The sequence below is a fragment of the Sus scrofa genome, chromosome 5 (assembly GCF_000003025.6).
Source record: "Sus scrofa isolate TJ Tabasco breed Duroc chromosome 5, Sscrofa11.1, whole genome shotgun sequence".
NCBI classification, from domain to species: Eukaryota; Metazoa; Chordata; class Mammalia; order Artiodactyla; family Suidae; genus Sus; species Sus scrofa.
This window is the reverse complement of record NC_010447.5, coordinates 8,529,447-8,542,575: the sequence shown is the minus strand read 5'-3', so window position 1 is coordinate 8,542,575 and position 13,129 is coordinate 8,529,447. Positions and strand designations below refer to the sequence as shown.

Genomic DNA, 13,129 nt, shown 5'->3' with positions numbered 1-13,129 from the left:
TTTTTCTTTTTCTTCTTTTTTCTTTTCTATTTTTGCACCAGGTTCACTGGGTGGGGGTGGGGGGGTCTTCCCCTACACAGATAATTTAACAGCCAGTCAAGGGTTTGGGTTGGACAGAGTTTACAACTGGAATACAGGATTCCTTTTTTTTTTTTCTTAACTCAGGTGGTAGTCACCTAATTTATTTTTGATAAATTTTCTTGGAGTATAAGTGACTCAAAAGTTGAGTTAGCTTCAGGTGTACAGCAGAGTAATATATATATATTATATATAATTACAGCAGAGTAATTATATATATATATACACACACATATATATATCTCCATTCCTTTTCAGATTCTTTTCCCACATAGGTTAATACACAGTACTGAGTAGGGTTACCCTGTGCTATACTCGTTATCTATTCATTTTATATACAGTAATGTGCATATGTCAATCCAAGCCCTCTAATTTATTCACCCTGCCCGTTTCCCCTTTGGTAAACATAAATTTGGTTTAAAAATGTTTTGAGTCTATTTCTTTTTTCTAAGGTCTTCTGTATTATTTTTCATTAGATTCTACACATTAATGACATCATATGATATTTTTCTTTCTCTGCCTGACTTACTTCACCTAGCGTGATAATTTCTAGATCCATCCATGTTGCTGCAAATGGCATTATCTCATTCTTTTTTATGGCTGAGTAGTATTCCATTGTATATATGTACCACATCATCTTTATCCATTTCTCTGTTGATGGACATTTAGGTTGCTTCCATGTCTTGGCTACTGTACAAAGTGTTGCAATGAATACCGGGAAGCATGTATCTTTTTGAAGTACGGTCTTCTCTGGATAGATGCCCAGAAATGGGATTGTTGGATCATATGGTAGTTCTACTGCAATATGAGACTCCTGAGTCTCCCTGACTTTCAGGGTTTCCCTCATAACTTTCTAGCTTCTCTGCCAGTGCCAAACTCTCCTTCTGTTTTTAGCTGGGCCAATGGCATGTAGAAGTTTCTGGACCAGGGATCAAACCTGCACCACAGCTGTAATCAGAGCCACAGCATTGACAACATTAGATCCTTAACTTCCTGAGCCATGGGGGAACTCCTGAACTCTCTCTCTTGATACCTCAAGCCTTGTCAATTGAACAGTACCCCTAGGGTATTCATTTCAGCTACTGTACTTTTCAACTTTGGAATTCTGTGATTCTTTTTTATAGATAGTAGGATTCTATTCTGATGGAATTTCCCATCTTTCCTTCTGTTTTCTTGATCTTACTAATCATAATTATTTTAAAGTACCTATCTTATAACCTCTAGATTATTTGTGAGTCTGTTTCTATTGTCTGTTTTCTCCTTTTTCTTATTTGTGTGTGTAGCTGTTGTAGATTTTTGGTTTGCAATTACCCTCAAGTTTTGATATAGGAGTCTATATATATACAAGATTGTTTTAAGTTGTTGGCCTCTTAATTGCAAGTGCATCTCCAGTGTCCGGCATTTGTACTCTCCTCTTCTCATGATTTCTGATTTTGGTAGCATATTTGTGTGTGGATGATTTCCTACCTTTACTATAGGTATGCCTTTACTTGTGAGACTTGTCATTTGGAATATTTTTGTTTCTAGTTGTGGCCTTTTCTTTTCCACCTAGAGAAGTTCCTTTAGTATGTGTTGTAAAGATGGTTTGGTGGTGCTGAATTCTCTTAGCTTCTGCTTGTCTGTAAAGTTTTTTTTTTTTTTTTTTTTTTTTTTTTTTTTTTTTTTTGTCTTTTTGCCTTTTCTAGGGCTGCTTCCGTGGCATACGGAGATTCCTGGGCTAGGGGCTGAATCGGAGCTGTAGCCACCGGTCTACACCAGAGCCACAGCAATGCAGGATCAGAGCTGTGTCTGTGACCTACACCACAGCTCACGGCAACACCAAATCCTTAACCCACTGAGCAAGGCCAGGGATTGAACCCGCAACCTCATGGTTCTTAGTCGGATTCGTTAACCACTGCGCCACGACAGGAACTCCGTTGTCTGTAAAGCTTTCGCGTTCTCCTTCAAATCTGAATGAGAGCCTTGCTGGGTAAAGTAATCTTGGTTGGAGGTTTTTTCCTTTCATCACTGTAAGTACATCATGCCACTCCCTTCTGGCCTGCAGGGTTTCTGCTGAAAAATCTGCCAATAACCTATTGGGATTCCCTTGTATATTATTTGTTTCTTTTCCCTAGCTGCTTTCAATACTTTGTCTTACAATTTGGGTCAGTTTGATTAATATGTGTCTCAGGGTGTTCCTCCTTGGGTGTATTTTATAAGGTACTCATTGTGCTTCCTGGATTTGAGTCAGTGATTCCTTTCCCATGTAAGGGAAGTTTTCAGGTATTATCTCTTCAAGTATTTTTCCGGCCCTTTCTCTCTCTCTTCTCCTGATACGCCTATAATACAGATGTTGGTGTGTTTAACGTTGTCCCAGAGTTCTCTTAGACTGTCTTCATTTCTTTTCAATCTTTTTTCCTCTTTTCTGTTCCACATCAGTGACTTCCACTAGTCTGTCCTCCAGCTCGCTTATTTGTTCTTCTGCCTCCTGCATTCTGCTGATGGTTACTTTTTTTTTTTTTTTTTGCTTTTTAGGACTGCACCCATGGCACATGGAGGTTCCCAGGCTAGAGGGTGAATGAAGCTACAGCTGCTGGCCTACGCCCATAGCCACAGCAACACCAGATTTGAGCCGCATCTGAGACCTACACCACAGCTCACAGCAACACCAGATCCTTAACCCACTGAGTGAGGCCAGGGATCGAACCTGCAACCTCATGGTTCCTAGTCAGATTCTTTTCCCTTGTGCCACGACAGGAACTCCTGATGGTTGCTTCTAATGAATTTTTTATCTCTGCTATTGTATTTTGCATCTCTGCTTCTTAATCCTTAAATCTTGTATTTCTTTGCTCAGTGTTTCTTGTAATTTATCAATCTTTGCTTCCAGTTTATTTCCAATGTCTTGAATCATCTTCACTATCATCAGTCTAAAGTCTTTTTCATGGAGGTTGATAAGCTCCAGATCACTTAGCTGTTTTTCTGGTTTTTTTTTTCTTGCTCCCTTATCTGAGTCATAATTACTGCCTTTCCATTTTGTATAGATTTTTGGTGTGGTCTCCTTTTTGCAGACAATAGAGTTGTAGCCTCTCTTGCATCTGTTGTCCACCACCCTGGTGGGGGGTGGGGGTGGCACTTGCTGTAGGCTTCCTGATGGGAGGGACTGGTGCCTGCCCACGGGTAGGTGGAGCTGATTCTTATCCCTCTGGTGGGGTGGGGCTTTGTCTCTGGGTGAGATTAGAAGCAGTTGTGTGCCTAAAGGGTCTTTAGGCAGTCTGTATGCTGATAGGTGGGGCTGTGATCCCATCTGGATTATTGTTTGGCCTGGGGCTTCTCAGCACTGAGGGGTGGGGCCAGATTTTTCCAAAATGGCCATCTCTAGAGGAGCTCACACTGATGATTATTCCCGACACTTCTGCCTTCAATGTCCTTCCCCCACAACGAGCCACAGTCACCCCATGTCTTCCCAGGAGATCCTCCAAGAACTGTAGTCAGGTCTGACCCAGATTCCTATGGAGTCTCTGCTTTGCCCTGGGACCCAGTGCACATAAAAGCCTGTGTGCACCTTTCAAGAATGGGGTCTCTGTTTCCCCCAGTCCCATGGAGCTCCAGCACATAAGCCCCACTGGCCTTCAATGCCAAATGCTCCAGGGGCTCCTTCTCCCAATGCTAGATCCCCAGGTGTGGGGACCTGATGTGGGGCTCAGAACTCTCATTCCCCTAGGTGAGTCTCTGTGATACAGTTACTTTACAGTCTGTGGGCTGCCCACTTGGCAGATATGGGGTTGCTTATATCCCATAATTGCCCCTCCTACCATCGTGATGTGACCTCCTTTTTGTCTTCTGAAATAGGGTAACTTTTTTTGATAGTTTGCAGTTTATTTGCAGCAGTTGGTTGTAATTTTGTTGCTTTTATGAGAGAAGGTGAGCTCCAGTCCTTCTCTGCCTGGACTTTTTTTGTTGAATGACTAAAACTGTAGCGGCTCTCAAAAAAAGGATTTCATTGTCTTCTAGAAGACAGATGGAATACGAGGCAATCAGTTTGTTCTAGTTGAAGCTGGGTTTCAGCATTTGGCTGTTCTATTCCTGGCCTGTCCTTACTCCTAGAGAGTACTTCTGATGCTTAGAGTATATAGCCTGTTAGAAGTCCCAGCAGCAAGCATGGAGTATTTACCAGAGCCCCTATAATTCAGCATATCCTGAACTCCAATCTCTGCCTCTTAGCATCACAAGATTATCAGAATCTCTGCTTAGGTTGTTAGCCTCTTAGGAGCTGCTCCCCATTTAGTGTCTTGGCATCTCATCCAGAACATGAGCAGCTTAGCAGCAGATCAATGTAACCGTAAGAAATACACAAAGGCTTGTGGACATTTTATCTGAGATTCCCTCTGCTCTGGAATATTGGCCCCGTGAGTCCCTCACACCACAGAAGCCCCAAACTCCAAACCGATCTTCCAAGTTTAGTGAGACAGTGGAGAGTCCAGGCTTCTCATTTTCCCTCAGCTTCTATTATCCAGCTCTGCTAATAGGCAAATGATACAAGAGGGAAAACTGAGGTGAATGTGGGATCAACTAAATGTGAAATAGTTTCCTACTCTACTCGTGTCACTTCTGACACCAGATGTGTGGGTTTTCTACATGAAGGATTTCTCCAGTGCTCTGTGGACACCTGCTGGGCGTTCTACAGTTTGACTCAATTCTGACACTGACTACTCAGAGTTAGTGCAGACCCCAGGGCTCAATCCCTCGAGACTGCTCCCCACTTTCAACACCAACTGCAAGTCCAGGCCTCCTCTATTTCTGACCTACTGGCTAGAAATTGAGGGACCCCATGGTCCCCTCTTTGGGTTTGCTAATTTGCTAGGATGGTTCGCAAAACTCAGGAAAGTGCTTTATTTACTTTTACTGGTTTATGATAAAGGATATGACTCAGGAACAGCCAAGTGGAAGAACTGCATAGGGCAAGGTACGGGGAAGGGGCACAGAGCTGCCAGGCCTTCTCTGGTCATGCCAACCTCCCAGAACCTTTATGTGTTCACCAACCTGGAAGAGTTCTAAACTCCATTGTTTGGGGTTTTATGGAGGTTCCATTATGTAGGCATGATTGATCCAATTATTAGCCCCCGATGATTAACTCAAGCTCCAGCCCTCTCCTCTCCCCAGAGGTCAGGCGGTGGGGTTGAAAGGGCTTATCATGAATAACAGAATATGTTCCCCTCTCTCTCATCTCTCAGGAAATGACAAGGGTTTCAAGAGCTCTACACCAGGGATCAGGTATGAAGACTAATTATATATAGTTCTTATCCCACATCAGAATCCTTTTCCCGAGGATCCTGATCCATCTTGTGTTTTCTACCCTGGCTGGTTTACAATGACTTCTATAAGCTTTCCATCTTTAACCAGCATTTTTGGTGGAGGATTAGACTAATGCTATCAACCTCACGAGAAGCAGAATCAAGTCTTCCCTTGCTCACTGGTTTTAGAGGACTTCTTGCTAATTTTTATAATGAAAAATTGGTACACAGGCAGTGACCTAAAGTTATTTTCAATTTTCTTTTTGTGGTACTTGTGGAAGAGAGGAATCAAAATAATAACTACTTCCCAGGGGAAAGCCATGAACATAAGCTATCATGGCCATCATAACCAGTACTACTTGGCTTCCCCATCAGCAGTCTCAGCAGAAAAGTTTAGCTGGTGACAAAACCAAGAATCACTTTCATTTTTAAGCTCCTCAATTCAAAAAAATTCTAGAAAGAGCAGGAAGAGATTCTTTTATTATTACTGACCTTACTAGCACCAAGATAAATTTCTTTAACCTCAACATTTTGGCTTCCATTGTTTGTGAATATATATATATATATATATATATATATATATATATATATATTTGTTGTGTGTATATATATATGTATATGCATATATGTATGTATGTTTGTTTTTTTCTTTTTTGGCCACACCTGAGGCATGTGGAAGTTCCTGTGCCAGGGACTGAACTCGTATCACAGCAGTGACCCAAGCCATTACAATGACAATACCAGATTGTTAACCCACAGCACCACAGGAGAACTCCCCCACTGTTTGTGTTTATATTGTACTTCTGACCTGAATTTGAGTCAGTTTAAAAGATTTATATTAAAAACTTTATATGAGTTAGTAAGCTTTATTATACATAAGAACCAATAAACTAGTCTTTGAAAAATGTACCAGCAAGCAGATAATTCTATACTAATTTGATTTACAGAAGAAAGTATAATTATAAAAGGTAGGGTTTAATAACTGACAATAACTGACAGCTAATGACCTGCAGTCTCAACTGGCTTTATCTTTTTTTTTTTTTTTTCTTTTTCTTTTTTTAACGGCTGCACCTGCAGCATATGGAAGTTCCTGGGCTAGGGGTTGAATCAGAGCTGCTGCCTTTGCCACAGCCACAGCAACACCAGATCTGAGCCGCATCCATGACCTATACCACAGCTCGGAGCAACGCAGGATCTTTAACCCACTGAGCCAGGTCAAGGATCAAACCTGCATCCTCACAGAGACAACATCAGGTCCTTAACTCACTGAGCCGCAAAGGGAACTCCCTCAACTGGCTTTATCCTTTATCATCCAATCTAAACAATACTACAACCTTCTTAATGTTTTTTAAGACAGAAAGGGGGAGTTCCCTGGTGGCCTAGTGGTTAAGGACCCAGCACTGTCATTGCTGTGACTTGGTCGATTCCTGGCCCAGAAACTTCTGCATGCTGAGGGCAAAAGAAAAAAAAAAAAAAAAAAAAAAAAGACGGAAAGAGGAAGAGATTCTCCATCGCTTTTGTTGTTTTGGTTTTTGGGTTTTTTTTTTTTGTTTTTTTCTTTTTAGGGCTGTACCTGCAGCACATGGAAGTTCCTAGGCTAGGAGTCAAATAGGACTGGTAGCTGCCGGCCTATGCCATAGCCACAGCGACACCACATCCAAGCCGAGTCTGTGACCTACGCCACAGCTCGTGGCAATGCCGGATCCTTAACCCAAAGAGTGAGGCCAGGGATTGAACCTGTGTCCTCATGGATACTAGCCGGGTTTGTTTCCACTGCGCTACAACAGGAACTCCTCCATTACATAACGTTTTTAAAATCAGTATTCAGCTCTTTTAAAAAAGGGAAAACACACACAGGTTATGTTCTCTTTCATGTGTGTGTGTGTGTGTTTCCACACCAATATACATAATAATCAATTTTTTCATGCAGCTTTTTAATAAGTAGCCTAAATGTCTAACAGGAAGCTCTTATTTAATGCTAGTTCTGTCTAATTTCTCCATCAAAATTGCTCAGAACTTGTGCTTCAATCAAGCACCTGTAACCCACAGTGATGAACTGCTCTTAGTTCCTTAATAGAAGGGGCACTTTTCCTATTGATAAGTACCTCTAATACCAACGGACAAAGAGTTTCAAAAGAGGGAACAAAAAACAGAAGAAAAAAAGCAGAGACAGGAAAAGAAGATTACTTCAAAAGTGGTTTTTTGGCTTGTGCTCGTTTGTTTGTAGACTCACCCAGTGTGGTTAAGGTCTTGAGGTTTTCATCATCTAGCTGAGCCACGCTGGACTGTGCTGGTCTCCGAGGGTCCTTACTGACTGCTGTCTCTTTCACGGGGTCAAATGTTTTGAATGAGGGAGAGACAAGAGTGTCTCCACAGAGCCCTGGTTATAGAAAGTAGAATCTGACTTTGATATCCTTAAATGAGAGCTAATGAAGTCTTCTTTACTCAGTGACCGAGATGCTGGTAAAGCCGTCAATGTTTCAAAACTTTTTGCAGCAGACTGCTTTTCTAGAGGCGTTTGCAAAGGGTTTTCTATGACAGCATTTGTAATGGTGCTGTCTGATTTCTTGTCCAAACTCACATTTGTTTGCAGAGATGGGCTTTTTTCTGAGGGAACAGGCACAACATCTGTAAAACAACAAATAAGAACTATTAAAAAAAACCCTGAAAAATCTCTATTTCGAATTTACTGCATTTTGTAAAATTTTTATTTTTTATATTATAATTTTTTTTTTGGTCTTTTTGCCTTTTCTGGGGCCGCTCCTGCGGCAAATGGAGGTTCCCAGGCTAGGGGTCTAATTGGGGCTACAGCTGTCGGCCTACACCACAGCCATAGCAACACGGGATCCGAGCGGCATCTGCAACCACCACAGCTCACGGCAACGTCGGATCCTTAACCCACTGAGCAAGGCCAGGGATCGAACCTGCAACCTCTTGGTTTCTAGTCAGATTTGTTAACCACTGAGCCATGACGAGAACTCCTATTTTTTCAATTATAATTGATTTACTATGTTCTGTCAATTTCTGCTGTACAGAAAAGTGACCCAGTCTCTCTCTTTTTCTCTCTCTCATACATACACACACACACACACACACACACCTTCTTTTTCTCATATTATCTTCCATCATGTTCTATCACAAGTGACTAGATATGGTTTCCTGTTCTATACAGTAGCATCTCATTGCTTATTCAATCCAAATGCAATAGTTTGCATCTACTAACCCCAAATGCCCGGTCCATCTCACTCCCTCCCCCTCCCCCGTGGCAACCACAAGTCTGTTCTCAAAGTCCATGAGTTTGTTTCTTTCTTATTGAAAGGTTCATTTGTGCTGTTTATTAGATTCCAGATATAAATGATATCATATGGTATTTGTCTTTCTCTTTTGGACTTACTTTACTCAGTATGAGAGTCTCTAGTTCTGTCCATGTTGCTGCAAATGGCATTATTTTGTTCTTTTTTATGGCTGAGTGGTATTCCATTGTGTATATATATCACATATTCTTAATCCATTCATCTGTCAATAGACATTTAAGTTGTTTCCATGTCTTGGCTATTGTGAATAGTGCTGCAATGTACACAGGGATGCGTGTATCTTTTTCAATGAAAAATTTGTCCAGGAGTGGGATTGCTGGGTGATATGGTAGTTCTATATTTAGTTTTATGAGGTACTGCCATACTGTTTTCTATAGTGGTTGTACCAACTTACATTCCCACCAACAGTGAAGGAGGGTTCCCTTTTCTCCACACCTTCTCCAGCATTTGCTATTTGTTGACTTGTTAATGATGGCCATTCTGACTGGTATGAGGTGGTACCTCATAGTAGTTTTGATTTGCATTTCTCTAATAACCAGTGATGTTGAGCTTCATGTGCCTGTTGGCCATCCATATATCTTCTTTGGAGAAATGTCTATTCAGGTCTTCTGCCCATATTTCAATTGGGTTGTTGTTGTTGTTTTTTTTTTTTTTTTTTTTTTTTTTTTTTTTTTTTTTTTGCTATTGAGTTGTTTAAATTGTTGGTAGATTTTAGAGATTAAGCCCTTGTCAGTTACATTATTCGCAACTATTTTCTCCCATTCCATAGGTTGTCTTTTTGCTTTTTTTATGGTTTCCTTTGTTGTGCAAAAGCTTGTCAGTTTGATTAGGTCCTACTGGCTTATTTTTGTTTTTATTTTTGTTGCCTGGGAAGACTGACCTAAGAAAACATTTGTAAGGTTGATGTCAGAGAATGTTTTGCCTATGTTTTCTTCTAGGAGTTTGAGGGTGTCTTATCTTATGTTTAAGTCTTTAAGCCATTTTGAGTTTATTTTTGTGTGTGGTGTGAAGGTATGTTCTAGTTTCATGGATTTACATGCAGCTGTCAGGTTTTCCCACTACCATTTGCTGAAAAAACTTTTTCCCATTTTATATTCTTGCCTCCTTTGTCAAAGATTGATTGGCCATAGGTGTCTCGGTTTAATTCTTTGTTCTCTATTCTGTTCCATTGGTCCGTATGTCTGTTTTGATTCCAGTACCACATTGTCTTGATTACTGTAGCTTTGTAATATTGTCTGAAGTCTGGGAGAGTTATGCCTCCTGCTTGGTTTTTGTTCCTCAATATTGCTTTGGCAATTCTGGGTCTTTTATGGTTTCATATAAATTTTTGGTTTGTTTGTTCTAGTTCTGTGAAAAATGTCATGGGTAATTTGATAGGGATTGCAATGAATCTGTAAACTGCTTTGGATAGTATAGCCATTTTAACAATACTAATTCTTTCAGTCCAGGAACATGGAATATCTTTCCATTTCTTTGAATCCTCTTTAATTTCCTTGATTAATGTTCTGTAGTTCTCATCATATAAGTCTTTCACCTCCTTAGTCAGGTTTATTTCTATGTATTTAATTTTTGGGGGTATGATTTGAAAAGGTATTATATTTTTGTATTTCTTTTCTAGTATTTCATTGTTAGTATACAGAAATCCAACCAGTTTCTGAATGTTAATCTTGTATCCTGCTACATTGCTGAATTCATTGACCATTTCATGAGTCCTTAGGGTTTTCTATATATAGTGTCATGTCAGCTGCATAGAGTGACAATTTTAACTCTTCCCTTCCAATTTGGATTTTTTTTTTTTTTGGGGGGGTCAGATTGCTGTGGCTAGGACTTCCAATATTATAAAAGTGGTGAGAGTGGGCATCCTTGTCTTGGTCCAGATTTTAGTGGGAAGGCTTTCAGCTTTTCTCCATTGACTATTATATTGGCTGTGGGTTTGTCATAAATGGTTTTGATTATGTTAAGATATGTTTCCTCTATACCCACTTTGGTAAGAGTTTTTATCATGAATGAATGTTGAATTTTGTCAAATACTTTTTTCTGTACCTACTGAGATGATCATGTCATTTTTGACTTTTCTTCTGTAAATGTGGTAAATGACATTGATCGATTTGTGTATGTTGAACCATCCTTGTGAACTTGGGATGAATTCCACTTGGTCACTGTGTTATGATCTTTTTTTATGTTGTTGGATTTGGTTGGCTAAAATTTTGTTGAGAATATCTGCATCTGTATTCATCAAAGATACTGACCTATAATTTTCTTTTTTGGTAGGATCTTTATCTGGTTTTGGTATTAGGGTGATGGTGGCTTCATAGAATGTCTTTGGGAGTGTTCCTTCTTCTTCAACCTTTTAAAAAATTTAAGAAGGATGCGTGTAAGTTCTTCTTGTATGTTTGGTAGAATTTGCCTATGCAACCATCTGGTGCTGGACTTTTGTCTGTGGGGAGTGTTTTTATTACATATTCAATTTTATTTCTAGTGATGGATCTGTTCAATTGATCTATCTCTTCTTGATTCAGTTTTGGCGGGCTGAATGTCTCTAGAAAGTTGTCCATTTCTCCTAGGTTGTCAAATTTGTTAGGGTTCGGGTTCGGGTTCGGGTTCGGGTTAGGGTTCTTTTACAATTTTTTGTATTTCTGCAGTATCCATTGAGATTTCTCCTTTTCCATTTATTATTTTATCTGAGTTCTTTCTCTCCTCTTCTTGGTAAGCCTGACCAGAGGTTTGTCAATTGTGTTTACCCTTTCAAAGACCCAGCTCTTGGTTATATTGATTTTTTTCTATTGTTTTTCGAATATCTAGTTTATTGATTTCCTGATTTTTAGGATTTCCTTCCTTCCACTGACTTTAGTTTTTGTTTGTTCTTCTTTTTCTAATTCTCTTAGGTGGTGGGTTAAGTTGTAGATTTGAGAATTTTTTTGAGGAAGGCCTGTATTGCTATGAACTTTCTTCTAGGCACTGCTTTTGCAGCATCCCATAGATTTTGAATGATCATGTTTTCATTATCATTTGTCTTGGGGTATTTTATTTATTTAAAATTTTTTTTTGTCTTTTGTCTTTTCTAAGGCTGTACCTGTGGCTTATGGAGGGTCCCAGGCTAGGGGTCTAATCAGAGCTGTAGCTGCCAGCCTACGCCACAGCCACAGCAACACAGGATCCGAGCTGCATCTGCGAACTACATCACAGCTCACAGCAATGCCAGATCCTTAACCCACTGAGTGAGGCCAGGGATCGAACCCTCAACCTCATGGTTCCCAGTCAGATTCATTTCCACTGTGCCAGGACAGGAACTCTGCCATCACTTTAATTATTTGACATTTTATTGCCAATGATACCTCAATAAAGCTGGGGGAAAAAAGTAACTTTTTTCACTTGGTTTCTTGTCTGCTGTCCTGATTGGGTGATTTCCATTATTCTATCTTCCAAGTCACTAATTTGTTCCTCTGCATTATCCATTCTGCTCATCAGTGACTAACTCAGCTTGCATCTCTGCAAATAAATTTCTAATTTCTCTTGGCTCCTCCTTATATTTTCTAGCTCCTTTCTAAAGTAATCTGCATCACTACTCATTATCTTCTCTTAATTCCTTCATATTTGTTCTCAATTCCTTAAGAATTTTCACTAACTTCTTTTTTTTTTTTTTTTTTGGTCTTTTGTCCTTTTAGGGCACACTCACGGCATATGGAGATTCCCAGGCTAGGGGTCTAATCGGAGCTGTTGCCACTAGCCTACGCCAGAGCCACAGCAATGCTAGATCCGAGCTGCATCTGTGACTTACACCACAGCTCATGGCAATGCTCTATCCTTTACCCACTGAGCGAGGCCAGGGATTGAACCCACAACCTCATGGTTCCTAATCGGATTCGTTTCCCCTGTGCCATGACAGGAACTCTGATTAACTCCTTTTTGAACTCGTTGTCTGTTAGACTACAGAGGTCTGTTTCATTATTTGCTCCTTCAGGTGAATTCTTTTAACTGGGAATGGTTCCTGAGCTTTTTCATTTTGCTTACATCGTTCTTATTCTGTGAGTTTAGGGGAAAAAACTACTACAATCTTGAAGGGCTATTTATATGCATGAGAACCCCTGGGTATTTTGTGAGAGCTTACTTTTTATTTCCAGGTTGCAGTGCGTGCTTCCAGGGAGATGGAGGCAATGTGCAGGGCTCGTAGCTAGTGCCTGGTTGCTGGGCCCTTGGCAGCGGCAAGGACCCACAGGAAGGTGGTGCAGGCTACTCCTAGTTGCAGGGCCCTGGGAAGTGACAGTGATCAGGCAGGTGTAAGTGGTGGCTAGAGCATTTGGCAGCAGCAGGGCAGGTGTTTTCCCAGGGGAGTGAGAGCAACAATGGGTGGTGCTCGGTTGCAGTGCCCTCTTCTTTGCCAACATCTGAGGTGCCTGGGGCAGCAGGTGGTGCCTGTTCACAGACCCCAAGTAGTGGCGGGCCACGTCCACCTCAGGTGTCTGAAAT

The 13,129-nt window shown here is 40.6% G+C and overlaps 1 protein-coding gene across 1 annotated transcript in view; it reads right to left on the bottom strand.

The window, feature by feature from the left end:
• ENTHD1 (ENTH domain containing 1) overlaps positions 1–13,129 on the bottom strand; it is a 101,939-nt gene that overhangs the window by 10,952 nt on the left and 77,858 nt on the right. Inside the window, 2 exon segments of the mRNA XM_003126009.6 lie at positions 7,582–7,710; positions 7,713–7,976. Of these exon segments, the coding sequence (XP_003126057.4) occupies positions 7,582–7,710; positions 7,713–7,976 (393 nt within the window).